Source organism: Aedes albopictus, chromosome 1 (assembly GCF_035046485.1).
Source record: "Aedes albopictus strain Foshan chromosome 1, AalbF5, whole genome shotgun sequence".
NCBI classification, from domain to species: Eukaryota; Metazoa; Arthropoda; class Insecta; order Diptera; family Culicidae; genus Aedes; species Aedes albopictus.
The window spans coordinates 130,644,956-130,671,054 of record NC_085136.1 but is presented as its reverse complement, the minus strand read 5'-3'; the positions used below and the strand labels follow the sequence as shown (position 1 = coordinate 130,671,054).

Genomic DNA, 26,099 nt, shown 5'->3' with positions numbered 1-26,099 from the left:
CATTTCTTCGACAATGTTGTCGACTGTCAGGCCACGCATATCCCTGCGCATCTCCGAGAACCTAGGGCATTCGAAGACGACGTGCGCCGGTGTTTCCTCCACGTTCACACACTCCGGACACAGAGGGGAAGACGCGTGACCGAATCGAAACAGGTACTTCCGGAAACAGCCGTGCCCGGACAGAAACTGCGTCAGATGGAAGTTCACCTCCCCATGCTTCCTGTTCACCCACGCCGACACATTTGGAATCAGTCGGTGGGTCCACCTTCCGTTCGCCGCATTGTCCCACTCTTGTTGCCACTTCACCAGCGAGTCCATTCTAGCAGCTGCTCTCGCATTCCTTACGTTACTCCGCCGATAGCACTCGACGTCTTCCTCTAGGGTGATGCAGATGGGCATCATCCCAGCGATAACGCATACAGCCTCCGACGAGATTGTTCTGTAGGCACTCGCGACTCTCATAGCCATGAGCCGGAACACACTGCCCAGCCTTCCACGGTTTCTCTTCGTTTTTAGCGCCGGAGCCCAGGCTGGCACTCCATACCTAAGTATTGAGGTTGCAACATTTGCCAAGAGGCGCCTCCTACTGCTTCTTGGACCGCCCGCGTTTGGCATAATCCTCGCTACTGTGTTAACCGCCTTCGCCGCCTTTTCGCAGGCATAGTCAACGTGCGCGTTAAAGTTTAAGCGGTCGTCGACCATCACGCCCAGGTGCTTCAACGCGCGCTGCGATGAAATTCTCTCCTCTCCGATCGTGATCTCCAACCTTTGCACTGCTTTGCGGTTACTGACTACGAGCACTTCTGTCTTGTGATGGGCTATCTGCAGCTTCACTCCATTCATCCATCTTTCCACTGTGTCGATTGCCTCCGATACCAGCACTTCGACTTCATCGATTGATTCGCCAGTTACCGCTAATACAACGTCGTCTGCGAACCCCACGATAATGACACCTGCCGGAAGCTTCAGTGTTAACACATCGTTGTACATTGCGTTCCAGAGCGTAGGGCCAAGTATTGACCCTTGTGGAACACCTGCTGTCACTCTAAACGACCTCTGCCCTACGTTGGTTTCGTACACAAGGACTCTATTCTGGAAGTAGTTCCTTATAATCCTACACAGATAGTCGGGGACCCGCATATTATGCAGGGCTACGGCGATAGCTTCCCAACTGGCGCTGTTAAACGCGTTTTTAACGTCTATCGTTACCACGGCGCAGTAGCGATCTCCTCTCCGCTTTTGTAAGGATGCCCTTTCCGCCATCTCAACGACGGTCCGAATTGCGTCAACCGTCGATTTTCCCTTGCGGAAGCCGAACTGCATCGTGGACAGCCCTCCCTCACTTTCGGTATACTCGGTCAGCCTGTTAAGGATAATCCTCTCCAGGAGTTTTCCGAGCGTATCCAACAGACAGATCGGCCTGTACGATGCTGGATCTCCCGGCTGCTTTCCTGGTTTTGGCAGCAGCACTAGTTTTTGGACCTTCCATATATCCGGAAAGATGCCTTCCTCCAGGCATTTCTGCAACACTGACCTGAACATATCGGGATACTCCAGGATCGCTGCTTTCAACGCCACGTTGGGGATTCCATCCGGACCGGGAGCCTTCTTCACCTTCAATGCTTTCGCCACGGCAACGAGCTCGTCGTTCGAGACCAGTCGGTTTACGTCAAATTCCACATCGCCCTCGCTGTACGGCGTAGGTGGCCACGTTGTTGTATCGTGTTTTGGAAACAAACCCTCCACGATACCCTTCAGTTTGTCTGGGCACATTTCGACTGGCGTCATTGGGCCCTTCAGCTTTGCCATTATGATGCGGTAGGCATTTCCCCAGGGGTTAGCGTCGGCTTCCTGACATAGCTCCTTGTAACAGTTCGCCTTGCTCTGCTTGATAGCTCGTTTGAAGGCAGCTCTAGCTTCACGGAACGCAACCTTGCGCTCTTCTCTATCGGCCGCAGTTCTTGCCCTCTGAACTCGTCTCCTAGCTCGGAGGCAAGTCGCACGAAGGGTGCTGAGCGTCGCATTCCACCAGTACGCTGGGCGTCTAGCGTTCCTAGGTTCAATCTTCCTCGGCATTGCTGCATCACATGCCGTTGCTAGCGCTTCCGTCAACCACCCTGGGTCGAGGTTTGCCGCATCGCTATTTGGCCGAAGTGCCTCGATAAAAGTCTCCTTGTCGAAGTCCTTCGTCTTCCACTTCCGCTCATAAGTTCTAGTTCTCTGTATGGACGTAGGAGCTCTCTGGCCTATCTTGTAGAGGATCGCCTGGTGGTCGCTGTGGGAGTACTCCTCACTCACCCTCCAGTCCATGTCTTCCATCAACGATGGACTACAAAATGTAATGTCGATGATGGATTCACGACCGTCTTTGCGGAATGTGCTGACTGTTCCTACATTGCACAGCTTTACGTCCAGCTTCGCCAGAGCTTCAAGTAGACTATATCCTCTTGCATTGGTTTGCCGGCTGCCCCACTCAACGGCCCAGGCGTTGAAATCGCCGCCGATGACTACTGGCCTACGTCCTACCAGCGTGTCAGTGAGTGCATCCAATATCCGGTTGTATTGCTCCTCGGTCCATCTTGGAGGCGCATAGCAGCTACATACGAAGACACCGTTAACTTTGGCGATCACGAAACCTTCGTAAGAGTTTTCCACCACTTCCTCTATAGGGAATCTGCCCATAACTTGTATAGCTGCCAGTCCTGCTATATCCGCTACCCAATTGCCGTTCTCAGGAGGAACCCGATACGGCTCTGCGATGATCGCAACATCGCACTTCGTCTCTGTTGTCGACTGCCACAACAGTTGCTGTGCGATGTCGCAATGATTCAGATTAATTTGCGTTATCTGCATCATTGTTGGCCTGCCTTCGCCTTTTTGTAGGTCGGGCATTTATAGCCTCCCGTCCGGTGGCCATTTCCTTCCTCCGACTTGCACAGCATGCACTTGGGTTGCTTCGTGCAGTCTCGAGCAACGTGTCCGTTTTCGCCGCAGTTCCAGCACCGTTTGGACCTATCTGGACCCTTGCAGTGTCTTGACTGGTGACCAAATTCCATGCACCTGAAACACCTCTCCATTTTCTTGGTGACTCGGGGAGCCAGTCGCAGCGGGCACACCGCCCATCCGACCTTGATCTTGCCGGCTACCGCAATCTTGTTGGCCGCATCTACTGGAAGTCGGATTGCCGCCGTCTGGGTACCTGCAAACGATCTCCTGATTCGGATTGTCGCCGGTACTTCCAAGTTACACTGCTCGGTCAATGCGACTCTCAGCTCTTCCTCAGTTGTGACCTCGTCCAAATCCTTGACCTCGAGCACTGCCTCCTGTGAAAGTGCTCTCACGGTGGCCTCGCTGCCTACGGATTTCGCAATGAGCTCCCGGTACTCTGAGCTCTTAATCGCCGGATCTTTCTTGAGCTCGAACAGCATCTCTCCTTTCTGGGTGCGCCTGGTCTTTACCACGTTTTCACCCAACTCTTTTAGCTCCGGGTCCTCCCTCACTTTCCTGAGGAGCGCAGCGTACGTCGTCTTGTCCTTCGCCTCGACGATCAGTGCATCACCCTTCTTCCTCTGCCTAGGGGGCCGGCGATTTTCTTTCTTCTCCTGTTCCTTCCTCTTTTCTTCCTTTTTCTGTTCTTCCTTCTCCTTTCGCTTCTTCTTATTCGCCTGCTGACTCTCCACAGTGCGCCATCCATCATCTCTCCGATTGCTGGCGCGCTCCCGTTCACTTCTTTGTTTCTTCGGGACTTCCTCTTCTCCTGGCGTATCTCTGCCTCTTTTCTCCGAGCGAGTATTCCGATGGTTCTTCGGCGTCTCCATATTTTCGACCGTGGCTCGTTGCTGCTGCCGCTGCGTAGCTGCTGCAAGATCGTGTTTAGTCGCTGCTAATGCGCTCTCTGCCTCATCCGCTCTCTGCTTCACGCTGTGCCATTCTTTCACAGCAGCTCCGAGAGCCCTCCTAATCTTCAACACCAAGTCCTTGATGTCCTTGTGCACGTTGTGCTTTTTGTCGACGAACTCGTGTAGGTCATCCGTCAAGTTCTTCGCCGCAACTACCTTCGGCTGTTGTTGAGGCACGCTCCATCCACTATTCGTCGGCAGCTGCTGCTGCTCCGAGGGTACCGCACTTTGTTGTAAAGCCGCTTCTTGCCGCGGTTCTGCACCTTCTGTTTGCTGAGGCGGAGACCTCAGCAATCCTCCTCTGGCGAACGGATTCGCCACCTTTCCGCTGTTACTTCCGTTTTCTCCTTCCATGTTATTGGGTCCCCCCTCCGGGCCGCTATCTCCACCCGCTGTACGTAGTCGCTTTCGTGATCTCTTGGTTGTCTATGAAACAGGGAGGCCAAGCGAGTGTTGAACACGAACCTTCATGGGGTTCGTGTCCAGAGCCAGATCAGCGTAAGTCGGGAATTTTACATCCGAGCCTAGTACCCATCAAAATTGACGGATAAGTGAAGAACGTTTCCGAAGGCCTGCCAAGGTTTTACCGGGACGGAGGCAGACGCACCATTAGCCCACTCGCCGTTTCAAGAAGGTGTCACCCTTCTTTACTCAGGAAGCAGAATGGCACGAATGTCAGCCCATCGTCGTCATCCGATCCGTAGTCCGTAGTCCGTTGTCGTTTGCGTTGACCAGTATACCATAATCAGGATGTTACTGGCATCAATCCTGATGTGCCGGTTGGCACTCCGGGTGTTTGGGCTAAGGCACTTTGAAAGCGGTACCAGGTCGCTTGTACGGAGTTGCTTGCAGATGTGTGGCTTTTTATGAGGATCCAACAGAGCCCACTGTTGAACCCCCGCCACATCCTAGGCATCCTCCTCTTGAGCTGTCTGGAGACCAGAAGCCCGGTCACTCCCCGAAGGAAGCGCCAAAGGTGGTCATTCACACGGGTGTGTGAACGGTTTTCGCTTCGGGAAGACTCCCAAGCTTCCACCCGACTCGCAGAAGGGGGGGTTCGTCAGGCCCCTGGACTCCTGTCCCTGCTGCCCCTTGTGTGTGTGTGTATGTGTGTGTGTGTGTGTATGTGTGTGTGTGTGTGTGTGTGTGTGTGTGTGTGTGTGTGTGTGTGTGTGTGTGTGTGTGTGTATGTTACAAAAAATGTCACCTACGGTTCTCAGCCATCTATCAACCGATTTGGGCTCTTAAGGTCCCAAACGAAAGCTACTACATCCTAGTAGAATGCTTTTTAATTTTATTTTGATTGGACGTTCGGTTACCGAGATATCTTTCAAAGAGTGCTAGGGAGTAGTACAACTTAAATATTTTAGATATTTTTGACAAAGTGTATCACCATAAATTTCTCAGCCGTCTATCAACCGATTCGGGTTCTGAAGGCCCGAAACGAAAGCTACTGCATCCTAGAAGAACGCTTTTGAATTCCATTCCGATTGGACATTTTGTAACCGAGATATATTTCGGGGAGTACTTTGGAGTAATACAACTTAACTTTTTAAGAGATCTTTGACAAAATGCTTCATAATAAATGAATCAGCCGTGTGTCAATCGATTTGAGTTCTCTCAGCACCAAATGAAAGCTACAGCATCCTAGTAGTATGCTATAAAATTTCATGCGGTTTGGACATTTTGTTTCCGAGATATCTTTCCAGGAGTACTAAGGAGTAATAAAGTTTACGCTTTTGAGACAAAAAAATCTGGTAGTTGAGCCCATGGTCGATGATTCTATTATGGAAAGCAATCAACTACAATATCTTCTAGAATGACCAAAAATCACAATCATACATACGAATAATACAACAATAATTTTAATAAGTGTAAGAAGGGTTCTGTTCACCATAGGTGAATTAATTCAGGTTTTTATTTTGAAATTTCGGGTGATAACCTAAGGAAGCAAAATGAACTTGTTTCCGGACAAATGTACGTGGGGTTGCCAGGTTTTTGTCACGAGATAACACGTGAATTTAGCTTAGCCTGGACAACAAACCGTCAGGTAGATCATTCCCTTCCGGTATAAATATGGCAGCCTTACGTAATCCTAGCGCTGATGGTGCATTCACAATCATCGTCATCATCATCCTCCAGGATTCTGGCGTATATTTTTTTCCAGGAAGCCCCATATATATATATCTTGATTTAAAACATATCACACAGAACTTGTAAGTAGACAATTATTTGATGTTCTTTTGATATAATCATATCAAATGATGTTTCTTGCACTACTTTTTTTTCTTAATTCACATTGCCCGGGACCATGATCCCCTGAACCCCTCTTTCTCCGAGACAACTCAACAAGTCAATTAACTTTCAACGACACGTCAGATACAATTTTCATTTAAAAGTTTTATTTTTAATTTTTCTTTTGCATTCACTGTAACACTGTAACAGTGAAGTTTTTTATTTTTATTTTAACTAGTATTTCAACATAAAACTGTCCTGTAATGTCACAGCAAATAGTCATTTAAACCTTTGGCTTTTTTAGTCCATATTTCAGCAATGACAGTTATGATTCCAGTCTATCAACACCCATAAGCAGTCCAAGGTAAACCACTTTCCGTATTAAGTGACCGTATATGTGGTATGCACCGATGTATCGATTATTCACGCACGCCTAAAAGGCAACGAAATTCAGGCGTTGATTGATCGGTCTGTCTGTCTACCCCTTCTGCTTGCAATACCCAGCCTCTCCCATCGAAACAAATATGTTCATATTAAATTGTATATACACAGAGCTTGCACTAACCTGCATGGGTTTTCGATGATAGCGACAGTAGCAGCACGACAACGCTCGCGGTCGCCGTCAGCATCCTCCAAGCTGATAACACCCGACGTGACCTGGTGGCCGGTCCCGTCGTCGATCTGGGGCACTGCACATTACGCATCATCGTCGCTGCGTATCGCTGCTGTGGCATTCTAGTCGTTGAATCGCGTTCATTTAAGAAAACATCTCGATCGCCACCGTTCGGCGAATAACGGTCATCGCTGCTGCGCGCCATCTTCGAGGAGGTGGCTGTTGATAATTCAAGTCGCTGCAAAAGTCGTTCATGTGCTTCCATTTTCACATGAACCTATTGTGCTTCCCGCATTTCCTGCTGCCGATTACTCATCGTTTCGAATATGGATGAGTTTTTTTCCTGTGTTTGCTTACTTTTTCCAATTGATAAAGGCGCGGAACACTGCTCGCTTCGCGAATCAAAGACCACGCTGCTGCGTCGTTGGACAGCGCAGCTGATAAAACAACCACTCGCGCACACAATCGCTCGCTGAAGGTGACGGAGATTCACACTCGCTGGTTATCACACGTTATCGCGCGCGCAGTGAGGATTGTTTGGAAATCCTCCGTAACTGTAAGTATATTTACTCACTCTAACCACGAACTACACACGATAGCACATAGATAACGATGCCTCTGGGCCCCCCTAAACGATCCCCGCACTTCTTTTTTTTTTTTACTAGCTGTTGTTTGAATATGTTAGGCCCTTCTTGCATACACCCAGCACTGCAGCAACACGTACTTTGTAATTAAACCCGTTAGCTCCGTATAAGCACCGGTATTGCTCTAGAATACAACACTCGAAGCAATCTTCGCAGCAAGGAAACAAGATAATGGTACCCTCAGGTAGGTGATGTTTGCGGGTGGATTTTCTTATTATTTCCACGAACAGCTAGCTCTTCAAATACTAGACTTCGCCGGCTGGACACTGCAACGAGACAAGATAATGGAATTTGTTTAATATTGAGCAATTTCAGGGAGGTGCGATAACGGTAATTGGGCGCGAGTTGACAATGCAGATAAGAATGTAAAATGAGAACGTTACCTAAAAAATAGGAATATTATTTGTCAAATAACATGGTAGACAATTACTTAGGTAATTATTACTTAACTTGCAATAAGGGATCATGCATACAGTACGCCAAGTTTAGAGAGAAAACGAAGGTTTATTAAAGGGTTGTTCATAAACCACATAGACCAAACTTTGACTCCCTAAGATCCAGTTCAATTTTTTTAAAGTGAGTTTTGCTTCATTTTTTTGAGAATTTTCAATGTGTTGGTACATTTTTTTTTGCCTATGTTCAAATGTATGCTGATAAATCTCGCCTCAAAGTCGCTACTTTTTTTTTCATGCAATAACGAAGCAATATTTTCACAATCTTTTTTTTTCGTAGCGGAAAATGTTTTTTTGGTCGGAATTCAACATTTTGAAGGAAGAAACAAATAAACTATTCAAGAAATTTTAAAATTTTAAGGTGAAATTTGAGACGCCCAGAAAATTTTTATAAGAATTCCGATGAGTTTTGTGATTTTGTCCAATTGGGTATTTTTTCATCAAATATGTTTATTACTTATCATCACCCCGACCTTAATGAAAAATTTAAAAAAAAAAAACAAAAAATGAGAAAATGGATCCAGTTTCGCCTTAAAGTTTAAAATTGCTGAACAAAAATCTGTCACATAGTTTTATTGAGACCCACCCGTTATTTATTTTGTTGAAATTATTTTGAAAATATTTGGATTGGCACAAAAAATGTTTAAAAAATATCCATTTGACCGCAAATTACATTACTGCGAACAAATTTAGAGTTCCAGTACGAACATGATTGACATGATTAAATGTAATTGAATAGAGTCCTCTAAAACCCTAAAAGAATAGCCTATGTTTAAAATGAAATTAAAAAGAGAAAATCTTCGATTAAAAAGTTGATAGCTGTAATGCTTTTAGGGTCAATTTCTTCACCTCAACTTAACCGGTAAGCCAGGCTTACCCAAATAGTTAAACCAGTTTGTAAGCCAATTTTAGTGGAATTCAAAGGAACAGTACCGTGCGGTACCCATATTCTGAACGGTTAAGGGAATCTCACAACAAGCACTAAAATAAATGGAAGTTCTTGTTGCTACAGATAATGCTTCACATTCCCATCAAGTGTGTTTGTTGTCTAGCTAAATGTATAAAATAAATTAAATCTCATAATAACTTCCAGCCTCTGATCTTGACATATTTTTGTTTGTGGACGACGTGTTCCTAATTATGGACACCATAAGAAGCCGTGGTCCTAATTCTGAACACATAGTGTTACTTACTATGTACAAACACATTCTCTACGTTCGCAGTTCAGTCAAAAACTATATGTTTTGCAACGAATGGATAATAAAGGGGCTTAATGAAATTAACACCTCAACTCTCGATTCAATATATGGTTTATAAAAGGAAAATCTATTTTGCGTTAGCCGACTGTTCAGAATATGGAGCTGTCTATAATATGGTGCTCGCACGGTACTTAACACGATTTTCTTTTTACTTAGTAAAACCAGGTTTAACGCTTAAGCCAGGGTGAAGAAATCGGCCCTTAGTGAATATAACAGTTAAGCTAGAAAGAACAGCCAATGTTTAACCTTTCAGGACGCACGCCTGATACTAAAGTGCTAAAACTGCACCGCGTTGTATACCACGAGCAAGATTTTTTTGTACATGTAGTTGTACATATTGAAACAGCACGTGTCCTAGAGGGTTAGAAGAAGGAAAAAATCTTCAATAAAAAACTTAATAGCTGTAATTCTTATAATCACTTCAACTATTATACTTTGAAGAGCAGCCTATGTTTAAAAGAAGGAAAAGTGTAAGATAAAAAAGTTACTAGCTGTAATGCTTAGGGTACGTTCATTAACCATGTAGACCAAATTTTGGTCATCTCAGGGGGTGCCCTCTCCCCTCGTAGACTTTTATTCATACAAAAGTTTGATAATTTGTATGAGGGGTAGACTTTGGCCAGACCTCTCTTCTCCAAAAAGACCACGTTAGGTTTATGAACAACCTCTTATAGTGCGCATAACGCTAGAAAGTACAGCCTATATTTTAAAGAACGAAAAATCTACGATGAAAAAGTTAATAGCTGTAATGCTTATAGCTAGTATAACAGTTGAACTAGAAAGAACAGCCTTTGTTTGGAAGAAAGAAAAATCTCTCATGAAAAAGTTAATGGTTACAGGTTATATGAGAATAAAAGTAAAATTAGAAAAAAATGCCTATGTGTAGAAGAAGGAAAAACTGATGAAAATGTTTGTAGCAGTAATGCTTAAACTGAGTATAACAGTTAAACGGGAAAGAATGGTCTATTTTAAAAATAAGAAAAAAAAAATACCAATGAAAAAGTTAATACCTGTATCAGGGCCGGATCTAAGGGGGACCGAGGGGGGGGGGGGGGGGGGGGGGCAGGGCCCCTTGCCCCCACACATTTTTTAAGCCCATATAAAAACCATATTTGGTTGCTACTCATTAACTTTATTTTTCATATTGCTCAAGTACTGCTCATAAACAAGGAAAAACATTTTTGCTCATCGCTCCACATCTGTTCAGGCCCCGACCCCCCACACAATCCTTAACCAGGGTGTCAACTCATAAGACAAAATAAAATTCCCTGAGTTTTCCAGGTTTCTCCAGGGGGAATTTAGAAAATTTATAATTAAAAAAACAAAAGAAATTAGTTAAATTTGTATACTTTTTAAAAACTTTACAGATACTATAACGGGGTCTCTACTGGGATTTTTTTCAGAGGTTTTCCCAAGTTTCTCGCTGAATTGCTCCCGAAGAACGTCCAGAAACATATGCAAAGTTATTTCAGAAATTACTCTAAATGGTTTTCCGGGTAGCTTTTCAACAATTTATCTCGCGATTTTTGTGAGGTTCTTAGAGTGGTTCTTCCAGGAATTTCTTCTAGAGAGCTTTCCGATGCTTTTCTTTGATACCTATCCTCTTGGGATTCCACCCGCAGTTCCTCCTAGGATTTCTTTTAGATGTTTTAGGGTTCGTTCCTGCTTGGGTTTCTGCTTGAATTTCCTCAATACTTCCTGCCAGGATTACTCCTTGAATTTATTTTCCGAGAAGTACCAGTTTTTCTCAGGAATTCTTCTGAACTACCTCTCGAGTTTTTCTAATAGATCTCTGAGGGGTTTATCGCAAGGTTTCACCTGGATTTCTCCCGATATTTCCCCGGGAATGACTTTCAAAGATTTTTGTAAGTTATTTTAGAAGACAGACATTTCGAGAAAAACTCCCTGCAAGAACTCCTGGAGCAACTATGAAAGAAATCTCGAAAAAAAATGAGCATCCACATTTTGGAACGATTTCCGGTAGAGATTTTGAGAAAATCTCTGAGAATAATTCCGATAAAAGCAGTAAAAATTAATCTCATGAGGATCACTACTAGAAATGCGGTGAACAAATACGAGGAAAAGCCTGGGAAAACTCCGAAAAAATCACGGGAAGAAATCCATGAGAAATATCATCAAGAGCTCCTTCCAAAATCTCTAAGGGCGCTAAAAAATTAAAAAATTGAATTCAAAATAAATTCAGAAAAAAAACTCTGTGAGACATCCCAGGGCCAACGCTGGAAAAAATCTTCGGAGAGGAGGACTGGGAGAAACTGGAAGAAAAATTCCAACTAAAACTCCTGCAGAAATTCTCTCGGAAGCTCACGGAAATTTCTTGAAGAAGTTGGAGGAGAAAATTTCGGAAGAAATCTCTGGAGGAACATCTACAAAAAAAATTATAGAAATCCCAGCAATAACTCCTGCAGCAACTCTAGCACAAATCTCGGGGAGATTTTCTGGAGAATTCTCATGATAAACACAGGAAGAAACCGCAGAAAATCTTCAAGAGGAATCCAGAGAAAAAGTTTAGGAGAAATTTTGTGAAAAGATTTGCGATATTTCTTGAGAGAAACTCTTGTGGAGTTCTCGGAATTAATCAAGGAAGAAATCCCGCGAAAATTTCTTTGGAAAAAACTTGGCGTCGCCCCTCAGGGAAAATCCCACGAGAGACTCTAAGAGCAATACCGAAAAAAAAACCTCTGAAAGAAATTCTGGAAAAAATCTGTAGGATCCCCGAGAAAAACTTCAGCAGAAATTGGTAGGAATTCAAGACACTCGGAAGATTCTTAATTAAGAATCCAGGAAAGAATTATTCGAATCTTGGAACAATGCCACAAGGAATCCGGAAGAATCTCCGGAAAAAACTAAAAGAAACAAGAAAAATTGCAAGGAAAAATACGGAAGGAATGCTGTGCGGGGTATTTCTCAAGAAGTTCCAAAAAGTAACCCTCTGAAAAAAGTCCTTGTAACAGTATTTCTAGATTAATTCCAACCACCAGATTCATTCAATGTAGTAAACTCTGTGGACATTACTTCTGTGTAGATCTACAACAATGGTCACCAAACTGCGGCCCGCGGGCCGCATGCGGCCCTTGAGTCGGTTTTGTGCGGCCCGCGAACTGATTTTGAAATAAATTAGAATGGGCCCGCTGGCAGATTTAAAATGACAGTAAGAATTTATTATCTTAAAATTTGCACGGAAATGACTATCAACTACTAAACTACTGTATGATTCTTGGGAATGTATTCAACAGAAGTATGAATAAACTACAAAACTTTTCTGAGTCAGTATAGTCAACTTTGAAAGTGTGGCTGTCGAAAGTTCGACAGCCTTTGACTTTTCTCAAAATACTGAGTTTTGTTTCCATGATGTACCAAGGAATTTTATCTGACCTTCACAACTTTGCAAGGATATTTAAAATTTTTCCGAACTTTAGAAGACTTCAATAATCCGAGATATACTACAAATTGTACCAAATGTTTATATGTTTTCTAAATACTGAATTTTGTTCCGAAAACATTCAAAATTGTAATTATTCCAGAAGTCCCATTAAAAATTGAATGATACTCCAAGACACTTCTCTAGTAATACATTCAAACATTGCTACAAAATGTTGAATCAAAGCTTTGCAAAAACATACTAAAGAAATTGCCAAGAAAATATTAAAGGAAATTCCTCAGAATTTCATAAGAAATTATTTTTCGAGTTAGAATTTATTTTTGAAAATTTAAATTTCCAAAATCTAAATTTCCTCTGGATTTTTCTCCATTTCTTCTTTGGAGCTGTCTTGAAAAGAGTTTTCTCAACATACTGTTTTGGAATTTTATCAGATGTTCCTCCTGAACTCCTTCTATCAATCTTTGCAAAGTAAATTGACTGCAAATATTTCTCAAAGATAATATAGGCAGGTTTTCAGGGTACGTCTTCATTAGCTACCTAAGAAAATCCGCAAAATGTGAATCAAAGATTTGTGAGCTTAATTTGGGAAATTCTTGCAAAACCCCTGAAACAGCAACTACAAATTATGCCTCAGAAATTTCTCAGCAATTGCAAACATAATATCAAATAAATGGTTTTTGTACTTAATCCTGCAAATTGCCAATAACAAATTCTTCAAAAACTAGCGGCCCGCAGTCTCTTCTTTAAATTCAATTTTGGCCCGCGAAGACGGTTAGGCTGAGGATCACTGATCTACAAGTAGTAAAATTCAATACTTGCTATTCATACAAGTCAATGTTTTATTTCTTTATCGATGTAAAATTTCCCTGAGTATTCAAGATTTTCCCTGAGTATTCCAGGTTTTTCTATGTTCAATAAAATTTCCTGAGGATTCCCGGTTTTCCAGGTTTTTCCAGGTAGTAGACACCCCGTAACCCGGGCCTGCCTGTAATGCTTATAGTGAATATAACAGTAAAACTAAAAAGAATAGGAGTAACTCTCGCTGAGACCGGCCCACTGTTTACACCTTGTCTTTAAAAATGCTAAAGGTGGCGATTTTCTGAAAGTCCTCAACAAAAAGTAAGGAAAAAGCATTTGGTTACTAAAATTGATGGACCCTCCGTTAGTTAGAGCCACAACAATGTTTGTAGACCCCTCGATTTTGGTCAAATGGTGGCTCATTTAAACCGTTATAACTCGAAAGCTTCTACAAAAACCACCTCAAAACGAAATGTTTTGAAAAGAGCAAAGATAGAGCTATTACTTAAAACTTTAAAAAGTTGGTTCGACCATATGAATTTTTATACCGAAACTTTTCATTCATCATGATGGCAACCACCGATTTTCGAAATTTTTGCATCAATTGGAAGCTGAGGCATTTATACAAAAAGAAAATAGAGATGTCTTTTTTCCTATCAAAAGTTATCTGCAGTTTTGTAAGTTCTTAAGAACGTCAGCGTATATTAGTCTGCATCCCCAAGGAACAATTTTCCTGAGAAACCGTTTTTTTAAGATTATTTTAACATTATTTTGATACCGAAAATCATTTTCAAATAGATTTTTGATATCACGTTTTAACAGTTTACAAAATTCGACGAGCAGTTATCCAACAAAATCCGTTTCCCTTTCGTCCAATTTTCTCAACACTGTATAAATCTATCATATGACGCCTACAAGTTATGCGAACTGTGCTCCGCTTCTCCTTTAACCTTCCGTAACTCGCGCGGTTGACTACCTGCTTCAGCACTACGCTTATGCCGAGGCTAATGCTGAGTACAAAAAGCGAGATTTTTCAACGTGTTGTACAAAATACAACAACGCGATCGCTCGAGGGTTAATTACATAATCTTTCACCTAAATACAGGGGATGGCCAAAATGTTTGGGATAGGCAATTTTTTTTCACTCACAAAAAAATCAACATGCTAGAACTATTCATAGAGTGCATCAAAATATCTCAAATTTTGACTGTTTGTCAACCTATTATATGTTCATCGTTGGTACAAATTTGGGCTCGATTGGTTAATTTTTCGCAAAGTTAGAACCGTTCGGGTAAAACACTGTTTTTAAACAACTCATTTTTTAGCTGTCATATCTCGGATTCCGAGATATGACACCTCAAAAGTGAATTGTCTAAAAAATAGTGTTTTACCCGAACGGTTCCAACTCCACGAAAAACTATACAATCAAGCCCAAATTCGTACCAATGATGCACATAAAACAGGTTGATAAACAGTCCAAATTTGAGATTTTTTGATGCACTCTATGAAAAGTTACAGTATGTTGAAGTTGCCTATCCCAAACATTGTGGCCACCCCCTGTATATCACCTATCCATAGATCGCAGCACCGACCAGAGGTGACTCCCAGATCTCACATCCTACCCTACTAATACCCCATCCGTGTTGATTGTGGGCACGCAGAGTGCTCTCGGTCTCTGGTAGAATCAACCATCACACTCTAACATTCCTTTCCCTTCTCAACTGACTGTAAAGACTTGGCCGGCGCTAGAATCATTACAAAATGTATATACTGCTACAATTGCAATTTGAGAATACATGAAGTGTCCCCGCTCTTGTTCAGTTGGAGATCAGTGAAAAAAATAAAAACGCTTAAAATATCAGTTTTAGCATTTTTTTTTCAATAATGTGACATTGGGGTGGTCCAAATGCTTCTCAAGATCAAAATGTCAACTTTTCATTGTTAACATGTAGAGCCACAGAATGTTTTAAAAAGTTGAAAAACACATTCTGACTAACTTAGCCGAAGAAACCATATTGCTATTTCTTATGGTTTCAGAGATATTTTTTGAAGAAAAAAATAGGGTGACATCAAACAAAAGTTTTCGTTCGATAACTTTTTATACAATGATTATTTTGCAAAAACTTTGTTCCGAGAAGTTTTAGTGCATTTAATATGCAACATTTTTTTTCCAAAGACAGCAAGTTCTATACCCTCAATTTAAAAAGTTATTCATGGTTTTCATCTAAAAATGGCTTATTTTTGACACTCAATATCTCAGAATGGCGCAACCCGATTTCAATCTTTTAGTTTTGTTCAAAAGATCTTATTTCTATCTTTCAATGGTGAAAACCCCTTAAAGGTGTTTTTCGTTTAAAGCGTTTAAATTAATTTAAAAAATATGGAATTTTTCATACAAAAATGGCTCTAAGTACGAAAATATAAGAGAAACGAATTTGTCGTCTTCGACAAAAATGTGTTATATTGAAAGTATAAAAAAGGTGTTCAAAACAAATTATTCCGAAAAAATCAACTAATCTAAACATATTAGAAGAAACCCTTTCTAGAAAATTTGACCAGAATCTAAAATCACAAAATCATGAAACATGATTTTTCACCAAAAAATCATTTCGTTTTTTGTGTTTCGCTGCATTTGCTACATTTTGCCTTGATATAACGCACACCATTGTTCTCCCAATTGCTCTAATTCTGGGTAATAAGGCTAATGCTGCAACAAAACATTGATAATTTATCTGAGGGTTATTACTGAAAAAAAAAAATGAAATTTTTCAATGTAGTACTGTGGTAGTACGTTATATCGCGTTCACTATATCGAGGGCACACTGTATCTAAGATTACCTGACTTATTAATAGAAACAGTTACACTATTTGGGAAGCCTTAAAAATAGTGATCAAGTCTCTAAGACATGACCTAGTATGTTTATAACAGTATCTGGTACTCTTATAAAATCATTGATAAACAGAAATGATAGATAAAACTTAGAAGACAAACGTTCATTTCATGGTAATAGCCGACGTGACTCACATTATCAAGAACAAACAAAATTCTCACTTACCTTGAATCTTTTCACTTTTTATTTATTTATTTTAACTGGCGGGATCGGCCGCAAACACTGGATATCTATAACGCCACACACGATACGTTGATTCACACAGCTTATTTCATTTTTTTTCACTGCTTCTGTTAAATATAAACAACGCGGCGCGGTAATACTCGTCCATGCAGTAGTCGTTGGACGTTGGCTGCGGCTTCAAATTTCATCCACTCGCTCCTTGAACTACACACAATGCGAGCTCCTAAAATTGCACAGTAGGTACGTATAGTTGTGAGCTATAAAGCGAACCCGACCCGCTCGAGGAGAATGTTGGGCTGTTTGGAATAAATTTGCTTTTCTTTTTCCTTCTCCAGAGTGGTGCACACAGATCGAAACCCCGATCACCAACAGCACAGCAGTTTCACATCGAACCGAACCACAACTCTTGATTTTTCTTCGTTTTGTGTTATTACTTTTCGTTTCACATTTCCCACGATACAGTTGTCGACTCTGCTGTGTACAGAACTACCGAGTGGATTCCTTTGCGGACAGTAACAACAGACGACCGATAAATACCTACGCACAGATTGGAAACGACCCAAACACACACCTGTAGGATTCTGGCCGTTTTTTTTTTCTTTATTTCTCTTCACCCATCGATTTGCTGACCTTAAATTTATAGGAATGCCTTCAGCTGTCAGCAGCGCTGCACAAATACGTACAATTCTTCTCGGGTTAGGTTTTCGATCACATTACTGAAGAATGTGTCGCATAACTTTCGTTTAACTCTTTAATTCATATGCAACTAAGCCACCTTCTATCGATTTCGCTTATCTTCTTGATCGTGTCACCAAACTTGATCTTCGTGCACACAACATTCTTCATCAGCACAGCAGCCCACAAATTTGCACCAGTGTTCGTGTTACTGATAGGTCATGTTCTGCTGTTCAGCAATAATCCATCCCAACCATCTCTTCATCTGCTTCCAGCACTCGTCGCGTATACGCGCGCGCCTTTTGGTTTACCCCGTCGCCAATGCAAGACCAGTTCTGCTCATTGGATGGTGATGGTACAAAACGATCGGTTCTTATGAATGGATCCCCAACACCACTACCACCACCGAAACCAAGCACTTCTGATGGTCTGCCAACAGGAGAACAATAACGGTAAAACCACACTGCCAGCACACGCACACGCCAGCAATAACCGTCGCACAACAGAAAGGTGATCCTCTCTCTAGTATCTAGTGTTGTGTCTGGCACAACACCACAAAACCACACCACTTGCTTCCAACCGGCTCGATTGCGGAGACAACTCAACCAAACGCGACGACGATCAAAACACGACTGATTCGAACGAAGCGAGAAATGCAACGTCGAACCGAACCGGACCCGAAGAAGGAGCATTGCCAACCGGCGGCACCGGCTTTCAACGTTCGTTCGGTTCCATTCATGGCAAAATGAATGAAACACACGAAGGAAACACGATTTCGAAGAACAGCTGCTTGGCCTCTGTTTGAATGGTTGCAGCATGCGCGCGAAAAGGATTGTTATCGTACCGTTGCCTACCGGTAGGCGTATTGACGTTGAATAACGTGTTTCGGAAACATATCGGGTAATTGGAAAAGCAAAATCGAGCATGTAACAAAAAGTGGTTAGATTTTGATCGTTATTGTCTATCTGGTTGGAATCAAGACCGACATTCAATCAAAAATTGCCATTTTCTTGGTCCACAAGTGTCGCAACTGTTTCGCATCTAGTGCGCTGTGTTGCTGACAACAACGGGAAGGATGCGCACTACATTTGACATGATTAAAAAACGTCGCGAGTTGGGTCGCGTCGCGACTTGATTGTGCGAAGTCCGGTTTGGTGGCGGCCCGACAATATAACTTGCAAGGGAAGGTTACGATGGTGTTCCCTGTTGAGTTCAACTGGACATCTTCTCGGCATAACGTTCCCACCGGTACAAAGCCTAAGTGCTTGTCTGATTCCATAGTTGTTATCTGAGAGCTTCCTCTGCCAATGTCCGTTCTGCATGTGTATAATATTGGGTATTCGGTTCGACTGAAATGGTTGACGGTTTACTACAGACTAATTTAAATATTTTCCTCCTTCTCGATATCGATAGCGACAATTCCTGCAGGTTCACGGAGCTTTCCGAGTTTAACGCTTGCTAGCGGTATGGTCATCATGTCTGTCAACATGTCTTCAATGGGACAATACAGCAAACTAATGTCATTTTTTTCCGGTCCTACAGGGGATAGACAAAATGATCGGGACAGGCAAAATTTTCACTTTTCAAAAAATGTTCAACTAGCTGTAACTTTTCGAAAAGTGCATCAAATATTCTCAAATTTTTACTGTAAGTTCTTCAACTAGTTGTGTATCAGTGGACAAAATTTGGAAAAGATCGGACAATTCTTCACGAAGTTATAAAGATTTTTGAAAAAGGTAAAATTATCCGATAGCCAACTTTGAGCTGTTATATCTCCGGATTCAATGAACCGAATGCAATGAAATTTTGTCCATTTATGACTTATATAATGAGCTATGAAAAACCATTGACTTAACTTAATATTCTTAACACGGAAGAAAGTTATAACAATTAGATTATTTTTCTTAAAAAAACACCAAATTATCCAAAACATCAACATCGTTTCAAAATTTAAGATGCAAATTATAGTTCATTTAGTTTCGCTCTAATTGACTTATATATAACTGCGTTTTGAAGGAAAGTAACAACATAGCCGCCAATAAATTGAAAAAGTAATGGGATGCATATTAAAAATAGACCAATTTACTAAAAAAATAGTGAAAAAAATAAAATCGCTATAACTTTTTCGCTTGATAAAAATTTCAAGTTAAGTTAAATGTTTACCAGAGTTCATTACATAAGTCATGAATAGTCAAAATTTCATTGCAATCGGTTCATTGAATCCGGAGATATAACAGCTCAAAGTTGGCTATCGGATAATTTTATCTTTTTCAAAATTTTTTATAACTTCGTGAAGAATTGTCCGATCTTTTCCAAATTTTGTCCACTGATACACAACTAGTTGAAGGACTTACAGTAAAAATTTGAGAATATTTGATGCACTTTTCGAAAAGTTACAGCTAGTTGAACATTTTTTGGAAAGTGAAAATTTTGCCTGTCCCGATCATTTTGTCTATCCCCTGTAGATGAAGCAATATATTGTATCAACGTGCTTCGATTGCTGATCCACCCTTGGATCCTCCTTCTCGTTCTCCACCTGATTTAGCTTTAGTCGTTCTCGTGCCTGCGGATCGGAAGATCCACTCCTTTGCCCAGGTCCTTGAGCAATTTACGCAACCATTGAGCCTCTTGACACGCCTCTGCCAGAGCGATGAACTCTGATTCGGTAGACGACAGAGCCACACATGATTGTTTCCTGGAGGGAGGCCCAACTTACGATTCCTTTGCCGAGAAATGTAAGGAATCCAGATGTTGATTTCCGGTCGTCGGTGATGCGAGCCCAGTCGGCGTCGCAGAAAACTTCCAAGCCGCTATCTGCTGCTCCCAGCTTCAGATGGAAATTCCGCGTATTGTAGGTACCTTAGCACCCTATTTGCTTTGTCCACTTCCAAACCCGGGCTGACTGACTGATCGTCCGAGAATTCAGGCGTTAATCGAGACATCCAGTCGTAAACTCACTGCAACGTACAGCAAACGAGCCACCACACTTTGGTACTGGTCGACGTCCGGAATACAGTTAAATCCTCCTCCTTTTGCTGGTAACCAGGGTCCATGGGAATCTTCGACCCTTTAGTATCCGATTGGCCGAACCTCGCTGCAAGTTTCGTGATGTACGCTTGCTGGTTGATATAGTACCCATTACGCTGTTTGATGATCTTGATCCCGAAGAAGTGCTTGACGTCACCCATCACGGTCAATTTGTAGCATTTGCGCAGGTGGGGAACAAACTCGTCCTCGCAGCATCAGGCCAACAGAATATCATCCACATAGATCAGGACGAACGATTGTTGTCCATTACTCGTCTGGACGTAGAGCCGACAGACACACATCGGCTGATGACTGCACGAAACCAGTTCCTTGAATACATCGCCGATCGTTGTGTTCCAGACCCGTGCCGCTTGTTTGAGCCCATGCAGGCTTCGCTTGAAACGACACACACCGGCGGGGTTAAAGCTAAAGGGTTGAAGGTCTCGTACCCAGGGGCGACTGCTTCATGGAGACCTCTTCCTTTAACTTACCATACAAGTAGGTAGTCTTGACGTCCACATGCTTGACGACTAGCTTCCTCTCAGCCGCCACCGTTATTTTTTTTGCTAAAACCTTGGGCGACTAATCTGGCTTTATACCGCACGGCATTGCCGATTTGATCCTCATTGCGCTTGAAAACCCACTTGCAACTAACCTTCTTGCGGCTGGCTGGAAACGTGATTGTCTTTCATGTATCGTTTTCGTCAGGAACCGGAATTTCTCGTCCATCGCCGGTTTCCAGAATAAACTTTTCGAAATGACTATTGCTTCTTCATCATGGCCGTATACTCCATTTCCTTCTCCGGGAATTCTTCTTTCTTCCGCAACGGGTTGCGTCCTGTATCTGCTGTAATTGTAGATGATGGTCATGAAATATCGGCACCCTGACACCGACACGTTTTCCCCAGGGCCACATACGTCGGTGTGCACGAGGTCGAGCACAGCAGTGAATTTCCTCTCCCCCGATGTCGGAAACAATTCCCGACTCATTTTTTGCATTCTGGTAGCGTCGCATCCCTTTTGCATATTCCGCAATCGTACAGCTTCAGCCCATTCACCAAGTTCTTCTTAACCACCTCTTCGAGCGCATTGGGATCGCGATGCCCTTAACACATGTTTTCCATTAGTGCGACTCCTACTTTTGATGAGGTACCATACAGTAGCTGCTTCGCGTTTCAGGCGGGTGTACTGCTCTGCCACCGTTTCAAATGTTCTGTCTTTAATGTCCATGCCGTCCGCAAAGCACACAAATTGACCGGATTTTGAGAAAATCGTTCCCCGGCTGTTGAGCCCGGCTCGTCGCATCACACCTTCCAAAGCGATATTGAAGAGTAGGCATGAGAGTCCGTCACCTTGTCGCAGTCCCCGGCGAGATTCGAATGAACTGGATAGTTCACCCGAAACCATTACGCAGTTTTGCACACCATACATCATCGTTGCTTTAATCAGTCTAGTCAGCTTCCCAGGAAAGCCGTTTTCGTCCATGATTCTCCATAGCTCTGCGCGGTCGATACTGTCGTATGCCGCTTTAAAGTCAATGAACAGGTGATGCGTTGGGACCTGGTATTTACGGCATTTCTGGAGGATTTGCCGTACGGTAAAGATCTGGTCCGTTGTCGACCGGCCGTCGATGAAGCCGGCTTGATAACTTCCCACGAACTCATTTGTTTTAGGTGACAGACGACGGAAGATGATCTGGGATAGCACTTTGTAGGCAGCATTCAAAATCAGGCATCCAATTTTTCACTCACGCGATCAAAATCCCCGGATTTATCCGCCTCCGCGATCATGATTATTCACTGCATGGGATGATAAATAAAAGTCTCTCATTCCAGCGCTCACGATAATTCTCTTTCTCTCCATGCACAACTCACGGATAAACAACAAAGCATCCAAATTTTCACTCCGTCCACGAGCTACATAACGTTTCCACGAGATTAATTATTTGACGTTTAGTGGTGCCGTGTTTACATAAAATCTACTTATTTTCAAGGCCATCTAGATAACACGGCACCGCTCAGACGTCAACCGGGTGAAAACGTAGATTGGTGCAGACTGAGCAACCCTTTTCTCCTGCGAGAGCGAACGAGCGCTAGTTGGAGAGAGCATACTTTTATCACGCAAAGGAACCGGAGTGAGCGCTTTTTTAATCGTCTATGGGTGCAAGGAAAATATCGCGGGCTGCTTAATCCGGATAATATTACTGTGTGATAGATCGTTGCTCGCGTGAGTGAGTGAAAAATTTGGTGCCTGTTCAAAATAGTGATCGCCCTGAAGTTCTCACATTCCAAATGGTCGCCTTTCTTGTGAATGGGGCAGATTACCCCTTCCTTCCACTCCTCCGGTAGCTGTTCGGTTTCCCAGATCCTGACTATCAGCCGATGCAGACAGCTGGCCAACTTTTCTGGGCCGAACTTAATGAGTTCAGCTGCGACACCATCCTTACCAGCTGCTTTGTTGGTTCTGAGCTGGTGAATGGCATCTTAGCGTGGGAGTTGGTTCATTTCCGTCCACCGCTGCACTGGTGTCGTCGTTTCCTCCGTTATCGTGGGCTCCCGTGCCTACGTTCTCCACGCCGTTCAGGTGCTGATCGAAGTGCTGTTTCCACCTTTCGATCACTTCACGTCCGTCCGTCTAGAGGCCTCCGTCTTTATCCCTGCATATTTCGGCTCGCGGCACGAAGCCGTTGCGGGATGCGTTGAGCTTTTCATAGAAATTCCGTGTTTCTTGGGAACGGCACAGCAGTGCCAATTCTTCACACTCCGCTTCTTTCATGCGGCGCTTTTTCTCCCGAAAGAGGCGGGTCTGCTGTTTCCGCTTCTGTTTGTAACGTTCCACGTTCTGTCGAGTCCCTTGCTGCAGCATTACCGCCCTCGCTACGTTCTTTTCCTCCAAAACCGTTCTGCACTCTTCGTCGAACCATTCGTTCCGTCAATTCCGTTCCGATGGTGCTCTCGGCTGCGTCGTTGATGACTGCTTTCACTGTACTCCAGCAGTCCTCTAGAGGGGCCTCATCGAGCTCGCCCTCGTCTGGCAACGCGGCCTCGAGATTCTGCGCGTATGCTGAGGCGACATGCGGTTGTTTCAGTCGCTCTAGGTTGTACCGTGGCGGTCGCCGGTACCGTACATTGTTGATGACGGAAAATTTTGGGTGCAGTTTGACCATCACCAGGTAATGGTCGGAGTCGATGTTGGTGCCACGATAGGTCCTGACGTCGATAATGTCGGAGAAGTGCCGTCCGTCAATCAGAACGTGGTCGATTTTAAATTCCGTCTGCTGTGATGATCTCCAGGTGTAACGATAAGGGAGGCTGTGTTGGAAAAAGGTGCCGTATGACCATATTTTTGGAGGCGGCGAAATCAGTGAGTCGTAGGCCGTTTTCGTTCGTCTGCTGGTGGGCGCTGAACTTACCAATCGTCGGTCTGAATTCCTCCTCCTGGCCTACCTGAGCCTTCAAGCCTCCTCTTGACGTCGTGGCTTGGGCAGCGATCGTACTCGCGTTCGAACTGCGCGTAAAATGCGTCCTTGTCATCATTAGTGCTCCCGGAGCGTGGGCTGTGCACGTTTATTATGCTGAAGTTGGAGAATCGGCCCTTGATCGTCAACCTGCACACTCTTTCGCCAATCGGCCACCAACCGATGACGCGCCTCTGCATATCACCCATCACGATGAAAGCTGTTCCCAGCTCGCGTGTGTTGCCGCAGCTCTGATAGATGGTATGATTATCTCTAAACGTTCGCGCCATGGATCCTGTCCCACGCACCTCCTGCAGCGCTACGATGCCGAACCCGCTATCCTTCAGTAGATCGGCGAGTATGCGGGTGCTCCCAATGAAGTTGAGAGATCGGCAGTTCCACGTACCGAGTTTCCAATCGCAAGTCCTTTTTGTTCGCTGGGGTCGTTGCCGTTGGTCTCGGTTCGTATTATTCTGTTGCTGATTTTCCGTTACAATGTTTTTTTACGGCTGGCTCGTAGGGCCTGACACCAACCGCCTACTTTCCGGAGGACCATAGTGCACAGTTGAGCTTAGAGTTCTTCCCTGCACTCGGACGCAGATCAGCCGCCCCTAACATGGGGATCAGAAGCTGTTGTGAGCCGCTCCTCCTGGAGAACAGACGCTCAGGTTTGCCGAAGCAAACACGCCCCCCTTCCCTGACAGCCTACGACCAAAGTTCCCACCGGGGTTGGTTACCCGATCTTCCCTAAGGTTGCTCATAGTTTCCGGCCGGTACCGCGAGGAGGTAGGGATAGGAGTTGCTGGGCAGAGGCTAGTGGATCACAATGGGATCTGAATTGCGCAGCATACCCAGTCTTTACCGTGCTGATTCCTCTTTACTAACCGATAAATAAACAAGGCTTTTAAATTTCTTACATTTACTGACTTAACGATTTCAAGATGCCTACAACGACTGTGTAGTGTATGTCCTCTTGCATACCACCGCATTTGAGAAGTTTCAGTGACCCAATTTACATTTTCGATAATTTTAAAGTAAATTCCCATTGACCTTCTCACCATACTAAAATTCAGCTCATTACTACAAATCTATTACTTCACCGATCTGTCCTATTGATTAGAAATGACAGCAAGATAAAATACAAAACTGGTCGATATGCGTGGCGATTACTCTTCATTTCAACTGGTAACAGATACCTAATGGCATGATCCCGAAAATTTTTGTTGGACACTAGTTTTCAGTCCAGGGATAGGGTGCGACTCAAAACTCTTTGCGTGCCGCACACTCGGCTACGAGACAGCATAACAAACTAGAAGGAGACGAGTACGCGCAATCGGTTGTGTGTTGCTCGCTTACCCGACGTCTCCACTAGACAGAAATGTCTTGCCATTTTGCTGGACAGATGTGTCATGACAGAAATGTTATCTCGCTGTTTGCATGGAAAGCAGCGGTGTTGATCATTTCTGTTACGTTTTCTCTTTCTGGCAGCAAAATGGCAAGACATTTCAGACTAGTGGAGACGTGGGGTTACTTTGCCGCGCGCTGGAGCTCTCTTGTCTCTTACGCTCTGTCGTATGCACTCTCTCGGTGCTTGTCTCCGTGCTTTGCACTTGGCTTGATACTACGCATGATTAGACAAATTTCGAATCAAATGACCCATCACTTGTCAGCCCTTGACAAGCTTAACAACTTTGCCGAAAACGCAAACTCTTCAATTAATTTATTATTTTTTTTTTCTGTTTGGAGACAAGCACAGTCCCAAGCACCGCGCATTACTCCCTGCGCCGTAGAGCTAGTGCTGCGATTGTCTCTCGCACAATTACGAAAACTCTCACTCATACGTCTCTTGTCTCTCGGCAAAACGGGAGACGAGCACTTGCGATTGTGTGAAACACACGCTTTTTTCGCACCGCACGGTGCATGCCGCCAATCCCTGGTTTTCACAAGCCGAAATACCCCAAAAGAAAACGAAAAAAAAAAAGCCGCTAAAATATCATCGGCGTTTTCGGAGGCATTTCAAGAAGCTTCAGAGGATTTTCGGCGGATTTCGGAGACGTCTCAGAGGTGTTACTTAGGCGTTTTTGGCTGTTTAAGAGGGTTTCAGGTGCGTGACATGGAATCCGATGGGGTTTTATGGCGCATTTCGGAAAGTTTCAGATAATTTTTGGTGGTTTTCAGAGACGTTACTGAGGCGTTTTCAGGGATTTCAGTGTACGTTTCAATGCGCCTAAAAGCCCGATTGAAACATCCTGGGACGCCCAAAACGTCTCTGAAACGTTATGCAATTCCTGGAAACGCTCCTAAAGTCTGGAACCCCCAGAAGTCTCTGAACTCTCTTTAAACGCCACTGAAGCATCCTGAAACGTCCTGTAATCCCTTGAAACGCCTATTAAAGCATCCTGAAACCCCCTGCAAGGTCCTGTAACCTTTTGAAACGCATTGTAACGCCCCTTAAAGCCCACCTGAACAAGATGTTCAGGAACCCCCAAAAGCCTTCGAAACCTCCTAGAAACGCCCTGAAACTGTAGAAACATCCTGGATCCCCCTAAACTGCCGTGAATCGCAT

General features: G+C 43.6%; 1 protein-coding gene across 5 annotated transcripts in view; it reads right to left on the bottom strand.

Annotated features, from left to right (window-relative positions):
• Positions 1 to 17,705, bottom strand: part of LOC109422974 (protein sidekick) — a 385,272-nt gene extending 367,567 nt beyond the window's left edge. For 2 of the 5 annotated variants that reach the window (XM_062845385.1, XM_019697875.3), the window contains exons 1-2: positions 16,357 to 17,704; positions 6,700 to 7,657 (exon numbers count right to left, since the gene is read on the bottom strand). In XM_062845385.1, the coding sequence (XP_062701369.1) occupies positions 6,700 to 7,012 (313 nt within the window). In that variant the 5' untranslated portion in view covers positions 7,013 to 7,657; positions 16,357 to 17,704. Of the gene's footprint in view, positions 1 to 6,699; positions 7,658 to 16,356 lie in introns of all 5 variants that reach the window. The other 3 variants (XM_062845387.1, XM_062845388.1, XM_062845386.1) reach the window with 2 other exon arrangements.
• Between the last annotated feature and the right edge of the window lie 8,394 nt (positions 17,706 to 26,099).